The 17,056-nt window shown below is 38.5% G+C and overlaps 1 protein-coding gene and 1 long non-coding RNA gene across 14 annotated transcripts in view; one reads left to right on the top strand and one right to left on the bottom strand.

Annotated features, from left to right (window-relative positions):
- The window catches only part of LOC127360567 (deoxynucleoside triphosphate triphosphohydrolase SAMHD1-like), a 70,375-nt gene that overhangs the window by 31,997 nt on the left and 21,322 nt on the right, over positions 1 to 17,056 (bottom strand). For 2 of the 13 annotated variants that reach the window (XM_051394988.1, XM_051394986.1), the window contains exons 12-20: positions 9,568 to 9,707; positions 8,126 to 8,203; positions 5,181 to 5,258; positions 4,617 to 4,700; positions 4,055 to 4,132; positions 3,604 to 3,687; positions 1,222 to 1,293; positions 661 to 738; positions 109 to 180 (exon numbers count right to left, since the gene is read on the bottom strand). In XM_051394988.1, coding sequence (XP_051250948.1) covers positions 109 to 180; positions 661 to 738; positions 1,222 to 1,293; positions 3,604 to 3,687; positions 4,055 to 4,132; positions 4,617 to 4,700; positions 5,181 to 5,258; positions 8,126 to 8,203; positions 9,568 to 9,707 — 764 coding nt within the window. Of the gene's footprint in view, positions 1 to 108; positions 181 to 660; positions 739 to 1,221; positions 1,294 to 3,603; positions 3,688 to 4,054; positions 4,133 to 4,616; positions 4,701 to 5,180; positions 5,259 to 8,125; positions 8,204 to 9,567; positions 9,708 to 10,632; positions 10,749 to 11,032; positions 11,125 to 11,205; positions 11,315 to 17,056 lie in introns of all 13 variants that reach the window. The other 11 variants (XM_051394991.1, XM_051394992.1, XM_051394993.1 and 8 more) reach the window with 11 other exon arrangements.
- The window catches only part of LOC127360570 (uncharacterized), a 48,123-nt gene that overhangs the window by 22,498 nt on the left and 8,569 nt on the right, over positions 1 to 17,056 (top strand). The window contains exon 2 of the long non-coding RNA XR_007883815.1: positions 13,707 to 14,680. This is a non-coding gene — a long non-coding RNA (uncharacterized LOC127360570). The remainder of the gene's footprint in view (positions 1 to 13,706; positions 14,681 to 17,056) is intronic.

Here is a 17,056-nt window from a genome sequence, read left to right on the forward strand (position 1 = left end):
ATTCACAAATAAAATTACACTAAAATGGAGGAAGACAACATCTTACAAATTAACTGATAATTAAGATAAACATTTAAAGAAAAGAGAAGTTTTAGACTGAAAACTCACCACAATCTCAAAGTCATCTTCGGTCAGCCCGAGAGCTTCAGCCAATTCCTTTTTCCTAGCAGAAATGTTTTCCTAGGAAGGGAGGAGAAAGGGTGAGAAGTGGGAGGACAATAGGTTTGAGATTTATTGCATCTTAACAACACAATGTAGGACTACAGTCGCATTCAGCAGTTACATTTTAATCTTTGTTTTTGGTTTTGGCTCTTTGTCCACACTAAAACAGAATTCGTGGAGCTATTCCAAAACTTTCTACAGAGTATTTAAATCTTGTAGTGTGTGTGAGGAAAATCTGTGCAGTTTTATTCAGTCAGGGAGTTTGTGTGTGTGTGTGTGTGTGTGTGTGTGTGTGTGTGTGTTAGTAAAGTTAAGAAAATGTTTTTGTTGCCTCCTAAGTTTTTGACCATTTCAATGGTCTAACAGAGAAATGCGGGAGAGAAGCTTGTTTTCATATTCACAAATAAAATTATGCTAAAATGGAGGAAGACAACATCTTACAAATCAATTGATAATTAAGATAAACATTTAAAGAAAAGTTTTAGACTGAAAACTCACCACAATCTCAAAGTCATCTTTGGCCAGCCCGAGAGCTTCAGCCAATTTATTTTTCCAACCAGGTTTTTTTCCTTTTTTCTAGGAAGGGAGGAGAAAGGGTGAGAAGTGGGAGGACAAGAGGTTTGAGATTTATTGCATCTTAACAACACACTGTAGGACTACATCTGCATTAAGCAGTTACATTTAAATCTTTGTTTTTGGTTTTAGCTCTTTGTCCACACTAAAACAGAATTCATGGATCTTTTCTAAAACTTTCTACAGAGTATTTAAATCTTGTAGTGTGTGTGAGGAAAATCTGTGCAGTTTTTGTCAGTCAGTGAGTTTGTGTGTGTGTGTGTGTGTGTGTGTGTGTGTGTGTGTTAGTAAAGTTAAGAAAATGTTTTTGTTGCCTCCTAAGTTTTTGACCATTTCAATGGTCTAACAGAGAAATGCGGGAGAGAAGCTTGTTTTCATATTCACAAATAAAATTATGCTAAAACGGAGGAAGACAACATCTTACAAATTAACTGATAATTAAGATAAACATTTAAAGAAAAGAGAAGTTTTAGACTGAAAACTCACCACAATCACAAAGTCATCTTCGGTCAGACCGAGAGCTTCAGCCAATTCCTTTTTCCAAGCAGGAATTATTTCCTAGGAAGGGAGGAGAAAGGGTGAGAAGTGGGAGGGACACAAGGTTTGATATCTATCTATCTATCTATCTATCTATCTAGAAATCTAGAAATCTGTGTGTGTGTGTGCGCATGTGTGTGTGGCTCGTTTCAACATGGCTGCTGTGTGGTTTAAGGGTGTGCAACGTCGGCTTTGTTTGAACTATAAAGATACCGTTAATAAATTGTTTCATAAATTATTTCCGAATTATGCTAGCATTGTCAACGACAGCCACCGTAGCCACGTGCGCACCAGAGCCAATCACTGCAGAGCCCAAACTGATGTCTCAGAAATGTGACGGAAGAGTCGGTAGGACAGGCGGGAGGACAGACGCTACTCCATGTACAGCTGTGGTATTTTTTTTTCTCATGTAAGTTGCCAAAGACAGTTACAGCAGAGAATGTCTAATAAGGGGAGAAGTTCCACTCTCGGTAAACTTCCGGGTTCTGAACTGTTGCAGTTCCATTCTGGCTCCATGTGGGGGCGCTCACAGGATGAGTGCAGAATGAATGGAGGTCTATGGAGCTATACCCTCAAAATCCACTTTTCTCAGGATATAATTTTTTGTCTAGTAATTTGAATGTTGCATTCGAAAGAGGATGCAGAGAAATTACACATTGCTGGGTGTTAGATTTTTTAGAGTCACTTATTTGCTTTAAAAAGTCTTTTAAAATGTCAATGACGTCATACACATTGTACAGCCAGAGATACCGCTTTACGGCAAGCCTTGAGTCACCTTGTGCTTACGCGCTCGGCACTTCCTTTTCTCTCGAGGCATCGACAACACAGACATAACGATAGGCAGATAAAAGTACCAGCAACCCCAAAAAAAGTTGCTGTGTTAAAAAAAAAGAACTTGGGCAAAAAAATCCGCCTTAACATTCTGGTCCCGCTTCGGATGCCACGATGCCATCAAGCGGGATCTCTGGTCGTAATCAGTCCTTCACTGACCAATCAGCGTTCATTAGGAGAATGCTAGCGTGTTATGGGCAACAACAACTCGTCCTGTAAGAAATCGAAAGGACATAAGTACTCGTTCATTCAACTTTCGACCTATAACCCATGTTGAACTTGCAAAAACTACAATCAAATCTGAGATTTCTCAACGAGAATTAGGTAAAAGAGACAAATTTAGCCGTCTAGCTCCATCTACTCCCATTCATTCTGCTCTAATGGGCGATCGCCCCCAGTGGAACTCTGGTGGAACTGCAACCAAGATTCGGTATTATGGGACTTAATAGAGAGTGGCCAGGCTCTCCATAGACGGGCTCTGGTTACAGTTACTACGTTACTGTTGTTTGGTCCTGTAACGTTGCTTTGTGGGACATTTCTTTTTATTAAGTTGAGTGAGAGACCTGTGCAGTTATCACACTGTCTGACCGACACGCCCTCGCTCCACGCCGTCGGCTTATCCCTTCACACTATTTTGGTAGTTTCAAAAAAAAAAATTTCATGTGGAAACCCTTACTGCCATTGCTCTCTCTCTCTCTCTCTCTCTCTCTCTCTCTCTCTCTCTCTTTCTCTCTCTCTCTCTCTCTCTCTCTCTCTCTCTCTCTCTCTCTCTCTCTCTCTCTCGTAGTTCACTTTGTTCTTTCAGAATTTATATGCGCTGACCATGAGGTGTGGTACTTTCACATTAGTGGAATGGGGTTCAACTCCCAACAGTGTCCTTGCTAAAAGTCAAATTATATGAAAACACAATAGTTATCAATCTACACATTTCACAACAAACCTAAATGTCCCTGACGTCCCCCCTTCAAACACAACCTCATTTGGCCATCCATGAAAAAGCTACTTAACCTCCCACTTTTCTATAGCAATACAAACTTCATACGGGCACTGCACAAGTCTTAACAACACACTGTAGGACTACATCTGCATTAAGCAGTTACATTTAAATCTTTGTTTTTGGTTTTAGCTCTTTGTCCACACTAAAACAGAATTCATGGTTCTTTTCTAAAACTTTCTACAGAGTGTTTAAATCTTGTAGTGTGTGTGAGGAAAATCTGTGCAGTTTTTATCAGTCGGGGTTTGTGTGTGTGTGTGTGTGTGTGTGTGTGTGTGTCTGTGTGTGTGTCTGTGTGTGTGTATTAGTAAAGTAAAGAAAATGTTTTTGTTGCCTCCTAAGTTTTTGACCATTTCAATGGTCTAACAGAGAAATGCGGGAGAGAAGCTTGTTTTCATATTCACAAATAAAATTATGCTAAAATGGAGGAAGACAACATCTTACAAATTAACTGATAATTAAGATAAACATTTAAAGAAAAGGGAAGTTTTAGACTGAAAACTCACCACAATCTCAAAGTCATGTTCTTTCAACCTGTCATCAAGAAGTTTCATCAATCTTTCTTTCCAACCTGGATTTTTTCCTTTTTTCTAGGAAGGGAGGCGAAAGGGTGAGAAGTGGGAGGACAAGAGGTTTGAGATTTATTGTGTGTGAGAAAAATCTGTTCAGTTTTTGTCAGTCAGGGAGTGTGTGTGTGTGTGTGTGTGTGTGTGTGTGTGTGTGTGTGTCTGTGTGTGTGTGTGTGTGTGTGTGTGTTAGTAAAGTTAAGAAAATGTTTTTGTTGCCTCCTAAGTTTTTGACCATTTTAATGGTCTAACAGAGAAATGTGGGAGAGAAGCTTGTTTTCATATTCACAAATAAAATTATGCTAAAATGGAGGAAGTCAACATCTTACAAATTAACTGATAATTAAGATAAACATTTAAAGAAAAGTGAAGTTTTAGACTGAAAACTCACCACAATCTCAAAGTCATATTCGGTCAGCCCGCCACCGAGAGCTTCAGCCAATTTCCTTCTACAAGCAAGAATTTTTTCCTAGGAAGGGAGGAGAAAGGGTGAGAAGTGGTAGGACAAGAGGTTTGAGATTTATTGCATCTTAACAACACACTGTAGGACTACATCCGCATGAAGCAGTTACATTTAAATCTTTGTTTCTCGGTTTTGGCTCTTTGTCCACACTAAAACAGAATTCGTGGAGCTATTCTAAAATTTTCTACAGAGTATTCAAATCTTGTAGTGTGTGTGAGAAAAATCTGTGCAGTTTTTGTCAGTCGGGGTTTGTGTGTGTGTGTGTGGGTGTGTGTCTGTGTGTGTGTATTAGTAAAGTAAAGAAAATGTTTTTGTTGCCTCCTAAGTTTTTGACCATTTCAATGGTCTAACAGAGAAATGCGGGAGAGAAGCTTGTTTTCATATTCTCAAATAAAATTATGCTAAAATGGAGGAAGACAACATCTTACAAATCAATTGATAATTAAGATAAACATTTAAAGAAAAGGGAAGTTTTAGACTGAAAACTCACCACAATCTCAAAGTCATGTTCTTTCAACCCGTCATCAAGAAGTTCCATCAATTTTTTTTTCCAACCTGGATTTTTTCCTTTTTTCTAGGAAGGGAGGAGAAAGGGTGAGAAGTGGGAGGACAAGAGGTTTGAGATTTATTGCATCTTAACAACACACTGTAGGACTACATCTGCATTAAGCATTTACATTTAAATCTTTGTTTTTGGTTTTAGCTCTTTGTCCACACTAAAACAGAATTCATGGATCTTTTCTAAAACTTTCTACAGAGTGTTTCAATCTTGTAGTGTGTGTGAGGAAAATCTGTGCAGTTTTTGTCAGTCAGGGAGTTTGTGTTTGTGTGTGTGTGTGTGTGTGTGTGTGTGTGTTAGTAAAGTAAAGAAAATGTTTTTGTTTGCCTCCTAAGTTTTTGACCATTTCAAGAAACAGAGAAATGCGGGAGAGAAGCTTGTTTTCATATTCTCAAATAAAATTATGCTAAAATGGAGGAAGACAACATCTTACAAATTAACTGATAATTAAGATGAACATTTAAAGAAAAGTGAAGTTTTAGACTGAAAACTCACCACAATCTCAAAGTCATCTTCGGTCAGCCTGTCATCGAGAGCTTCAACCAATTTCCTTTTCCAAGTAGGTATTTTTTCCTAGGAAGGGAGGAGAAAGGGTGAGAAGTGGGAGGACAAGAGGTTTTTAGATATTTATTGCATCTATCTATCTATCTATCTATCTATGAAGCAAGAAATGTCTGTCTGTCTGTCTGTCTGTGTGTGTGTGTGCATGTGTTTGTGTGGCTCAAATATCTCTGCAGATCAGGATCAGACTGACCTGAGAGTTTCAACATGGCTGCTGTGTGGTTTAAGGGTGTGCAACGTCAGCTTTGTGTGAACTATAAAGATACCGTTAATAAATTATTGTTTCATAAATTATTTCCGAATTCCGCTAGCATTGTCAACGACAGCCACCGTAGCCACGTGCGCACCAGAGCCAATCACTGCAGAGCCCAAACTGATGTCTCGGTCCGGAGGGCTGGCGGTCGCGGTGATTTTTGATCACAAACACTCTGTGAGTTTTTCGGGCAGAAATGTGACGGAAGAGTCGGTAGGACAGGCGGGAGGACAGACAGGAGGACAGACGCTACTCCATGTACAGCTGTGGTATTTTTTTTCCTCATGTAAGTTGCCAAAGACAGTTACAGCAGAGAATGTCTAATAAGGGGAGATGTTCCACTCTCGGTAAACTTCCGGGTTCTGAACTGTTGCAGTTCCACTCTGGCTCCATGTGGGGGCGCTCACAGGATGAGTGCAGAATGAATGGAGGTCTATGGAGCTATACCCTCAAAATCCACTTTTCTCAGGATATAATTTTTTGTCTAGTAATTTGAATGTTGCATTCGAAAGAGGATGCAAAGAAATTACACATTGCTGGGTGTTAGATTTTTTAGAGTCACTTATTTGCTTTAAAAAGTCTTTTAAAATGTCAATGACGTCATACACATCGTACAGCCAGAGATACCGCTTTACGGCAAGCCTTGAGTCACTTTGTGCTTCCGCGCTCGGCACTTCCTTTTCTCTCGAGGCATCGACAACACAGACATAACGATAGGCAGATAAAAGTACCAGCAACCCAAAAAAAAGTTGCTGTGTTAAAAAAAAGAACTTGGGCAAAAAAATCCGCCTTAACATTCTGGTCCCGCTTCGGATGCCACGATGCCATCAAGCGGGATCTCTGGTCGTAATCAGTCCTTCACTGACCAATCAGCGTTCATTAGGAGAATGCTAGCGTGTTATGGGCAACAACAACTCGTCCTTTAAGAAATCGAAAGGACATAAGTACTCGTTCATTCAACTTTCGACCTATAACCCATGTTGAACTTGCAAAAACTACAATCAAATCTGAGATTTCTCAACGACAGTCAGGTGAAAGAGACAAATTTAGCCGTCTAGCTCCATCTGCTCCCATTCATTCTGCACTGACGGGCGATCGCCCCCCGTGGAACTCTGGTGGAACTGCAACCAAAATTCGGTACAATGGGACTTAATAGAGAGTGGCCAGGCTCTCCGTAGACGGGCTCTGGTTACAGTTACTACGTTACTGTTGTTTGGTCCTGTAACGTTGCTTTGTGGGACATTTCTCTTTATTAAGTTGAGTGAGAGACCTGTGCAGTTATCACACTGTCTGACCGACACGCCCTCGCTCCACGCCGTCGGCTTATCCCTTCACACTATTTTGGTAGTTTCAAAAAAAAATTTTTTATGTGGAAACCCTTACTGCCATTGCTCTCTCTCTCTCTCTCTCTCTCTCTCTCTCTCTCTCTCTCTCTCTCTCTCTCTCTCGTAGTTCACTTTGTTCTTTCAGAATTTATATGCGCTGACCATGAGGTGTGGTACTTTCACATTAGTGGAATGGGGTTCAACTCCCAACAGTGTCCTTGCTAAAAGCCAAATTATATGAAAACACAATAGTTATCAATCTACACATTTCACAACAAACCTAAATGTCCCTGACGTCCCCCCTTCAAACACAACCTCATTTGGCCATCCATGAAAAAGCTACTTAACCTCCCACTTTTCTATAGCAATACATACTTCATACGGGCACTGCACAAGTCTTAACAACACACTGTAGGACTACATCCGCATGAAGCAGTTACATTTAAATCTTTGTTTCTCGGTTTTGGCTCTTTGTCCACACTAAAACAATTCGTGGAGCTATTCCAAAATTTTAAATCTTGTAGTGTTTGTGAGGAAAATCTGTGCAGTTTTTGTCAGTCTGGGAGTTTGTGTGTGTGTGTGTGTGTGTGTGTGTGTGTGTGTGTGTGTGTGTGTGTGTGTGTGTGTGTGTGTGTGTGTGTGTGTGTTTGACTAGATCTCATGATCATTGATGATGATTAAGAAAATGTTTTTGTTGCCTCCTAAGTTTTTTGACCATTTCAATGGTCTAACAGAGAAATGTGGGAGAGAAGTTTGTTTTCCTATTCGCAAATAAAATTATGCTAAAATGGAGGAAGACAACATCTTACAAATCAATTGATAATTAAGATAAACATTTAAAGAAAAGGGAAGTTTTAGACTGAAAACTCACCATAATCCCAAAGTCATGTTCTTTCAACCCGTCATCAAGAAGTTCCATCAATTTTTTTTCCAACCTGGATTTTTTCCTTTTTTCTAGGAAGGGAGGAGAAAGGGTGAGAAGTGGGAGGACAAGAGGTTTGAGATTTATTGTGTGTGAGAAAAATCTGTTCAGTTTTTGTCAGTCAGGGAGTGTGTGTGTGTGTGTGTGTGTGTGTTTGTGTGTGTGTGTGTGTGTTAGTAAAGTTAAGAAAATGTTTGATTTTGTTGCCTCCTAAGTTTTTGACCATTTTAATGGTCTAATAGAGAAATGTGGGAGAGAAGCTTGTTTTCATATTCACAAATAAAATTATGCTAGAGCGGAGGAAGTCAACATCTTACAAATTAACTGATAATTAAGATAAACATTTAAAGAAAAGTGAAGTTTTAGACTGAAAACTCACCACAATCTCAAAGTCATATTCGGTCAGCCCGCCACCGAGAGCTTCAGCCAATTTCCTTCTACAAGCAAGAATTTTTTCCTAGGAAGGGAGGAGAAAGGGTGAGAGTGGTAGGACAAGAGGTTTGAGATTTATTGCATCTTAACAACACACTGTAGGACTACATCTGCATTAAGCAGTTACATTTAAATCTTTGTTTCTTGGTTTTGGCTCTTTGTCCACACTAAAACAGAATTCGTGGAGCTATTCTAAAACTTTCTACAGAGTATTTAAATCTTGTAGTGTGTGTGAGGAAAATCTGTGCAGTTTTATTCAGTCAGGGAGTTTGTGTGTGTGTGTGTGTTTGTGTGTTTGACTAGATCTCATGATCATAAAATTGTGATTGTATGTGCACTGCAGCTTGGAAATAACATGCACATTACACTGAACAAAATTAAAAACGCAACACTTTTGTTTTTGCCCCATTCATCATGAGCTGAACTCAAAGATCTAAGACTTTCTCTATGTACACAAAAGTATTTCTCCCAAATATTGTTCACAAATCTGTCAAAATCTGTGTTAGTGAGCACTTCTCCTTTGCCGAGATAATCCATCCACCTCACAGATATGGCATATCAAGATGTTGATCAGACAGCATGGGTATTGCACAGGTGTGCCTTAGGCTGGCCACAATAAAAGGCCCCTCGAAAATGCAAAAACAAAAGTGTTGCGTTTATAATTTTGTGCAGTGTACATAGAGCTTTTTGATCTTAACACGGCTAACAAGGGCTTTCAGATTCAAAGTCTTTCTCAAGGTCACTTTGACATATTGACAGGAGGAGCTGAGGATCAAATCATCCACCCTGCTCTACCTCCGGAGCCACAGAGGTGTAATATTTATGTCATACTTATTCCAGTACAGGAAAATATTAAGTGACAACAATATTGGCTGCATTAAAACAGCATCACAAGGAGTATTTGTCAGCTGGGCTGTCTGTCCAACACATCACCAGGTGTTGGCTGTGATGTGCAATTTTGTTGTTTGCCAACTAAAAAGAAGATAAAGAAGAAGAGATTTTGCCTTTTCTACTGTTTACCTGTGGGCAGAAGTTTCTATGAAATATATGACCTGTATGGGAGTGTGAATGTGAGTCATTTTCACACAAAAAACTGCCAGCTCAGTGTAGATGCAGTAAGTGAGTAAGTTCCTTTCTATGATTTTGCTCACACTGCTATCACATCCTCTAAATTAAATTTCTAGAAATTGTAACTGTTAGGAATGTGTTGTAGTCCAAGTGAAATCCAAGCACAATATCCATATAAGCAATGAGAAAAAGATAGAGAAAACAGAAACAAGGAATGTGCACACAAAAGGAGTATAACATCCAACTTCATTATAACAGAGAAATAGATGATGTGACAGACAGTGTAATGCAATAAAGGCACACAACGACATTAGTAGAAACCTCAGTGGGATCCTCAAACAGCGTTTCACCCAGAAACCTGTAGAGGTCTCGATTGATGATCCTCTGTAGAATGTCTCTTGCATCCTTCAGCTCCTGGGGTGCGCGAGATGAACAGTTGAGTATTTGTTCAAACACAGAATCTACAGAGAAACAGATAAACAGAGTGGAAGATCAGTGAATTAAACCAAACCAAAGACATGGTCACAAAATCATTCATAGTGTTTCACAAATTCAGAACTGACATGGTTACCTGAGAGACTGTATAACTGGGACAAGATTACTTTACCTCATTCATTTGTTTTTAAATATGGAAAAAATTAAATTAACTTTATTTAAGCATGCTTGTGAAGAGCTGTATCAATCTGGCGTGTACATTTATCATTCATTACAACCTTTACAGCACCCGTTGTCATTTGTCATTTAAAATATGTTTCAATCAGAAACAGATGCCTTCAAAACTTCAGCAAGTTGCTTCTACTCTCAATTGAACATTTGCTGAACTCCACCAAACAGAAACCGTGTAAGTGTAAATAAGTGGACACAGCAAGTCTGTCAGGTTTTGGAGTTCTGCACCTGCTTTGTGCATGAGACAATAGTAGAAGCAATACCCAGTTTAGGATTTTCAAAAACCTCAGAAAATGTGAAGGAAATGGATTAACCATTGTGTTTATATGCATATTAGCATGATAAGCTATGTCAAATTCTAGGGTAATGTTTACAACTGTCCTGCTCTTTATTAGATTTGATAGCGTTTACATGAGTTTTAAACTCCAACAACTTCAACAAAACTTATTACCTCTTAATGCAATATACCTGTTAGTTTCTCAATAATAAGCTAGGTAGCCTAACTGTTAGTAGCTTGGTTTTCATCAAAATATAGCACAGATTTTAACCAAACTTCAGAAAATCAGCTAAATAAAATGTGAATTAATTAATTAAAAAATCGTATTGCGATTGTAATGACATATTTTACAATTGCTTATGATTTTTATTATAAAGATTTACCAAACAAACACATATTCTTACAGCTAGAGAATCAGATTTGTCCCAGTGCTATCTACAGACCTGTCAGCTTAGTGTAGGCTTCCATGTCATCAATGGCTGTGGAGAGAGTGAACGTGTTCCCTCCTGAGCCTTCAATCCAGATGTGTCCGTCTGCTTTTAAAAAAGCATCTGTGATCCTGGATAATCATTATTAATCATCATCATTAATCATTATTAATCATCATCATTAATCATTATTAATCATGAATCATTTTTAAAAGTGATATGTTTACTTTTAAAAATGAAATGCACAAAATGTCACCAAACTACCAGAGATGTTATTCTCACTGGAACAATTTTTAATTAATCCTTCCATTTCATTGTAAAACAAAAGTACTAAAAACATCACAAGAATACAATGCATCATTCTTCAGAAAAGCTGCTTGAAAAGTAGAAAAAGTAGAGAAGGGTAAGTACTGACATAGTCTCTATGATCTTGGTCACTTTGTGCTGGTAGGCTCTTCTGTGGAGACAGAGCCTGGTGTGGAACATTTCAGACATATTATCCTCCTCCTGTTGAGAGTATTGCCTATAGTTTAGTCGGAACAAATCTGTTTACAGTCTGATAAAAAGCAGGAGTAACATTGTCTGCACCTTGTCTCTAACACAGATGTGCTTCCGGCCATCCACCTCACACACCCTGGCAAACTTTAAGAAGCGACGATAGTCAAAGTTGATCTGGACGCCCAGGTGGTAGCAGTCCCTAAGATAGAACAGAGTGAAGAAAATGGTCTTATTGAGTCTAATCAGCAAAAGCAACCTGGAGAAAGTTCCAAACAATGTCCAGTGTAACTGACTCCCCTCCCACATCTGGGCAAATGGTCATTACACCTCGTCACTGTTTCGGCCTTCTTGTCCTATCTTATTTTACCAGGCCCCCCCTTCTGGACAGAACTTCAGCCTCAAACTCGTGTTATCACAGTCTGTGGGCCATGTAGATGGTGAACCAGACGCACTAATATTAATTTTAATAATCTTATTTATATCTTCCCTATGCCAGAAGACATTAAGTAATTCTGCTCCTCTGACTAACTAAAGGAGTGGTGGGGTGGCCTTTTATGTCAAATCTTGTCTTTGTGTTTCTATTTTACATGCTGTCACTGTGCCCAAATGTTTTTAATTTCTTGCTCTGAAAAAAAATATTGGGCCTAATAATATTATTGTTGCAGTTGGGATTTATAGAGCACAGGGTTGAATAGACTCATGAAAAAACTCATTTAAATAATGAAAAGCTTTAGTTAGCCAATCAATGTTAAAATCTCCCAACACTATAATTTTGTAGTTAGAATTTTTTTTAAATAAGGTTATTTATTTATTTCTATGAGGATCTTTTGGAAAGCCTACATCTCTTCTCATCAAATATGATCACTGCAAGTTCCTCCAGTTGGTACCAAGCTGTGAAGATCTGCCTTTTAGTTCCTATTTATTGTAATTGTTCTGGGGAAATAATACAAGTTGTCGGCTCAAAGGGGACCTTAAAATGTGAGCTCGTTCATGTGGTTAACTGGACTTTTATTGTGACGGGTCACTTCCTGTCACTTCCTGTGACCGTAACCTCATGCAGCTTGATGACGCGCGATGTCCAGGTGATAAAACTCCTGACACGGAGTTACTCTCTCTCTTCTCTCTCTTCTCTCTCTTCTCTCTTTTCTCTCTCTTCTCTCTTTTCTCTCTCTTCGCTCTCGCCGCTCACTCGCTCGCCCACACCGGGTGATACGTTTAGGACCTCGGTGCGGCCCGTCCCACCGCCGACGCACGTCTAAGGATTATAGTACGGCACAAGAGCTTCTTCCTGCGATCCCTGGGCAGCGCACCGCTAACGGGAGTCAACATCTGCAGCTTTAAAGAGAAAGTCGGACTTTACCGGAGCAACGCGACGTTAACGCCAAGTCCTTAACTCTGCAGAGCAACGAGCGAAACGCCTTTTTTCTTGCTACCTGCACCAGCGGACATCAGAGACTGTTTGGACTTCAGAACCAGAATCTGATCAGCTGATCCACGCAGCACACCCGCAACTCTTCTTCTTCTTCCTCCGTTGGACTGTCGGTAACGTACTGGGCATAAACAGATAACTTAACAGAGTTAACGGCTGAACAAGGACTTTAATTACTGTTGATGTTACTAATGTGTTTTTATTCGGGTTATTGTGGTTATTGTATTGTGTTGTTGATTTGATTAACGCAGGTTACTGTAGTAACTGTATTCTCTGAGACATTGCTAAAGTGATGGTAGTTTAATGTAATGCTTCACACAGACACCGTCTTTGCATGCAACTCAAACTCAAACCCTCCCGCTAAGTTAGATTGCACATTGTGTATTTTGATCTGATTGCGTTTATTGTTCCTTTAATAAATGTTTGTGTTTATACATGCTGGCCTATTTAATTTCGTACAAGAGTGAGTGATACCAACCTCTTCTATGCAGAACTCCAAAGGCTTCCACTGTAATTATTAATAGGGATTGTGGTTGTAGTTAATTATTAAAACTTGTAGTTAGAATTATTAATCTGATTTCTAAATTAATAATTTAGTGTATTTTTATGAGACTTATCAATCAAATATTGGCTATCATTCCCTTATTTAAGGGTGGTGCCCCGAGGATCTTTAATATTAATTAAAGTCATTTTCTATTATCTTTTGATAATTCTAAACTTTGATAACCAAAATAAATTGATTACACTAATACAGTTAAACCACTGTTGTACCAACAAATGGGGCCGCTGTGATTTATCATAGCAAACCCTACAAAGTTCATCATTCTACATCAAAAAGTAAATTGTTCCACAGTCGCTGTTAAACAAGTCCCACCTGGCAAAGTAGTCAAACTTGTCCACATCAATGCCGTTTGTTTTGTTGGACACGATTTCATAGAGGAAGGACTTGTCTTCTCGAAGGTCTTTTGGATGGTCTTCTGGATGGTCTTCTGGATGGTCTTTTTGTTTATGTAGCCACTGTGGAGATTACAGACAATTGTGGCATTAGACATTGGTTGTTGTAGCAATATTGATACTGACTGATATCACACAAGTTCAAGCTAGTTTCCTGGTCTTTGTCAATCATCTTCATGATGAAGTCCAGATCATCATCTGGGTTCAGGCCATACTTCCTCATCTCACCATCCAGCTTATTACTTTTCACCAGGTGTTCAAACATGTCCAGAGAAGCCCTTTCATGCTGCAACAGAAACAGACTCATTAATATATTAATACCAGAATTCAAAGTGAGAACAGGAACAAATCAAATATGATTCACTTTCAGTGAGGTCCCAGAATCACTCGGCTCCAGTAGCTAGCCATGCTTTTGCTAGCTAGCTAACTCATGAATCTCGCTCTGTGTCACTAAAAGTTGAAGCTTTATTGACAGGTGAATGTCATGATATTGTTGGTTGAAATCAGTTAGTTCATACTTATCAAGCATGTGTCACATTTTGTTTTACAGTAAGAAACGATGATTTTGGCATGTAGTCTTAAATAGGGGTACAATATAACGGAGGATGCATACTTAAAGGGTTAAAATGACATTTTTCATCTCACCTGGTCTTTATGTTTTCAAAGTAAGGGGACTGCAACAAATTCTACACATTAAGATCAGTTCACTAGTCACAGTTAGTGCTACTCAGCCTATGTCTACTGTTTCTCTCCTGTCTGAGAAAATAACCATGAAGATGTCCGTACCTAAAGAGACTGCATTATGCCATTATTATCCATTATGCCTGAGATGAAATCAGATGATTTGTTTTTTTAAACCGTATCTCAGTGTTCAGTTGGGCTCACAAATAAATGATCCGCCATTATGTTGGCTTTTTTGCTTGCAGCTTAACAACTAAGCACTGACTTGTTGTTTGTGTCTTTGCTAATTAGTTACCATTTATATCTAACTGATTTGCTTCCTTAATGCAGCTCGTGACTGTGTTTTCCTTTGTCATGTTATATGTCATGAACAACAGAAATAATTGTTTCTTACCTTCCACTCCTTGCCTGGACGTGCTCTAGGGATGAACATTGCATCAAACAGATGGGAAAATGGCCCATGTCCTAGATATGGAGAAATAAATTGAAGTTAATCTAAAGGTGATTGTGTGTGAACTGTAAAATGTGCCATTTGTGATTTTATCTTATTGTTATTATTTTAAACAGGTTTGTATTAAAGGCAGGCCTTTACCTCTTATTCAAGTACATTTGATCATGTTTCGTAATGTTCTCCCATTTGCTTTCATTATTGTTCGCTGATAATGCAAATTCAACATTTCCTCCAAGTTTAACTGTTTTAATAAACTCAGCTGTGTTAGATTAAAATTCTAGCCAAGTTTCCATTTGAAATCAGCACAAATTTCAACAGAATTTTCTTAAAAGATGAACTGTTTCCTGTTTGTGATAAACGTGACTTTGATCATTGTATAAAATCTTGATTTACTGCTCTCTATAGCATTGGGTGTTTTATTGGTAGTCAATGCGTAAACAAGAGAGTTACTTTGTTGTGTGTGTACACTATGAATGCCTTACAGGAGAGACTGTCTGAAGTTTGTGCCATTATTTTATATTTCAACAATCATCATCATGTTGCGACCTTGCATCAAGTATGGTCCTTTGGAACAACTATAAACACTTTTTCCTTCTGAAATGGTCAAACAACATGTAATATGAACTAGTTCTTTTCAAGAATACATTTTAAACTTTCCACTTTACCATTCAATACGATTTAATGTTGAATGTGAAAGGAATTCAACATTTCCTGCAAGTATTTTGCACTAAAGGACTTATCTGTTAGACATTTAATCTAAAACATCTACAGGAATGCTGAGTTTATATTAGCAGTAGCTCATCACTGAAATAAGAAAAATATTCTGAAGAACAGAAATGTACAATATCATGTGGACCACTGCACACTTTGTTTGTATTGTCAGCTGTTAGTTCAGACAAGCCTTTAATTGTTAGTGCCTACAGAAACCCTTGAAATTAGATCAACATTGACTTTTATTTGACAATTTCTAAAGGTGTGCCTCACTCACCGAGATCATGACAAAGACCAGCAATCTGTACGCAGAGGATGTCTCTGTCAGTGATGTTGAGACCTGGCTGCTTTGTTTTCAGAGCTTGTCCAAGCTGTCCTGCTAAATGCGCCACCCTTTACCACCATATACAGAACACACGACAAAGAACTCATTACACAATTACTACTGTATCCTGTTGCAAAAATAGAAAAGTGTATATATGAAATATATACTGAACTATTATACCTATAAACATATGCACCATGTTTTTATTAAACACATACCTGTGTCTATTTAAAAAATAAATCTGCAAACATACCCAATTGAGTGTTCAAAGCGGTTGTGGGATGCTCCAGGGTAAACAAAGTAGGCCCCTCCGAGCTGCTTGATATTTCGTAGTCTCTGGAACTGAGGCGTGTCAATGATTTTGACAAGAAGTGGGTGTAACTCTATATGCCCGTGGATGGGATCATTAAACACCTGTAGAACACATACAACAAAATCCAGTCCAGTTATTACCCAAAAGAGTAAACCAACTCCAGTTCTCCTGAGGGCTTCACAAGCTAGCCTTTTCTTTACTTCATACGTCAATATTCCTGAATTATTTTTCCCCACGTCTCCTTTGCTGTCCAAACAACAAGCCCAATTTTGACTTTGTGATTAGGTTTATTCACTGATCTTGGAATCTTTTAGTTGTGTATTTTACAAGCTCTTGATTTTTTATCTTATCTCTCCAGTCCTTAAAATGTATGGAAATGTATTGTGATGTATAATTAGACACATAAATTACCTTGCCTTGGACTTCCCAGAGCTTCCTGATACAGAGCAGGATTCTCTCACGATCATTAGGTTCCCTCGAAAAAAGAAAAAAAGAAAATACAGAAGAGTATAATAGGGAATTAGTTGAAGAGAGAAAAGTGAGGTGTGAAAACTAAAAGAAATCAGATGGTTGTACAATCAGGTGGTTTAACAAGGGGAGGCACTCACTTTATGCCCATATCCTTCAGATTGTCAGCTGTTAGAGTTTGTAGTTGGTCACCAGTGATGTCTTTATCTGTGTAAAAGAGAAAGCAGTTAATAGCTGTCCTGTATTACATTATGACAAGTAGCCTTCATATTAGCTTCCATGCCTCACAATACAGAATCATAGGGAAAGTCCTTAGTTAAAGCAGTTTCTAACTTCCTAATTTATCTAGGTTACACCATGAGATTATAATTTAGCTTTAATTAAATCCACCAAACCAGAAAACCAACCTTTGAATTTATTTGCCAATTGTCCAAGTTCTTCTTGTTCAAGGTACTGCACAAATTGCTCCACAGTCCATTTCTTAAAGTCGAAAGGCAAGTTTGCTGGCATTGTCTTCTTTAGTGTCTGTGATCTGACAAGCGATATAAATATACTGTATCAGGATAGTCACAAGCTGGTCTTTCTTTATTTCATACATATCTTGAATCA

This window comes from Dicentrarchus labrax, unplaced genomic scaffold (assembly GCF_905237075.1).
Source record: "Dicentrarchus labrax unplaced genomic scaffold, dlabrax2021, whole genome shotgun sequence".
Taxonomy (NCBI): Eukaryota; Metazoa; Chordata; class Actinopteri; family Moronidae; genus Dicentrarchus; species Dicentrarchus labrax.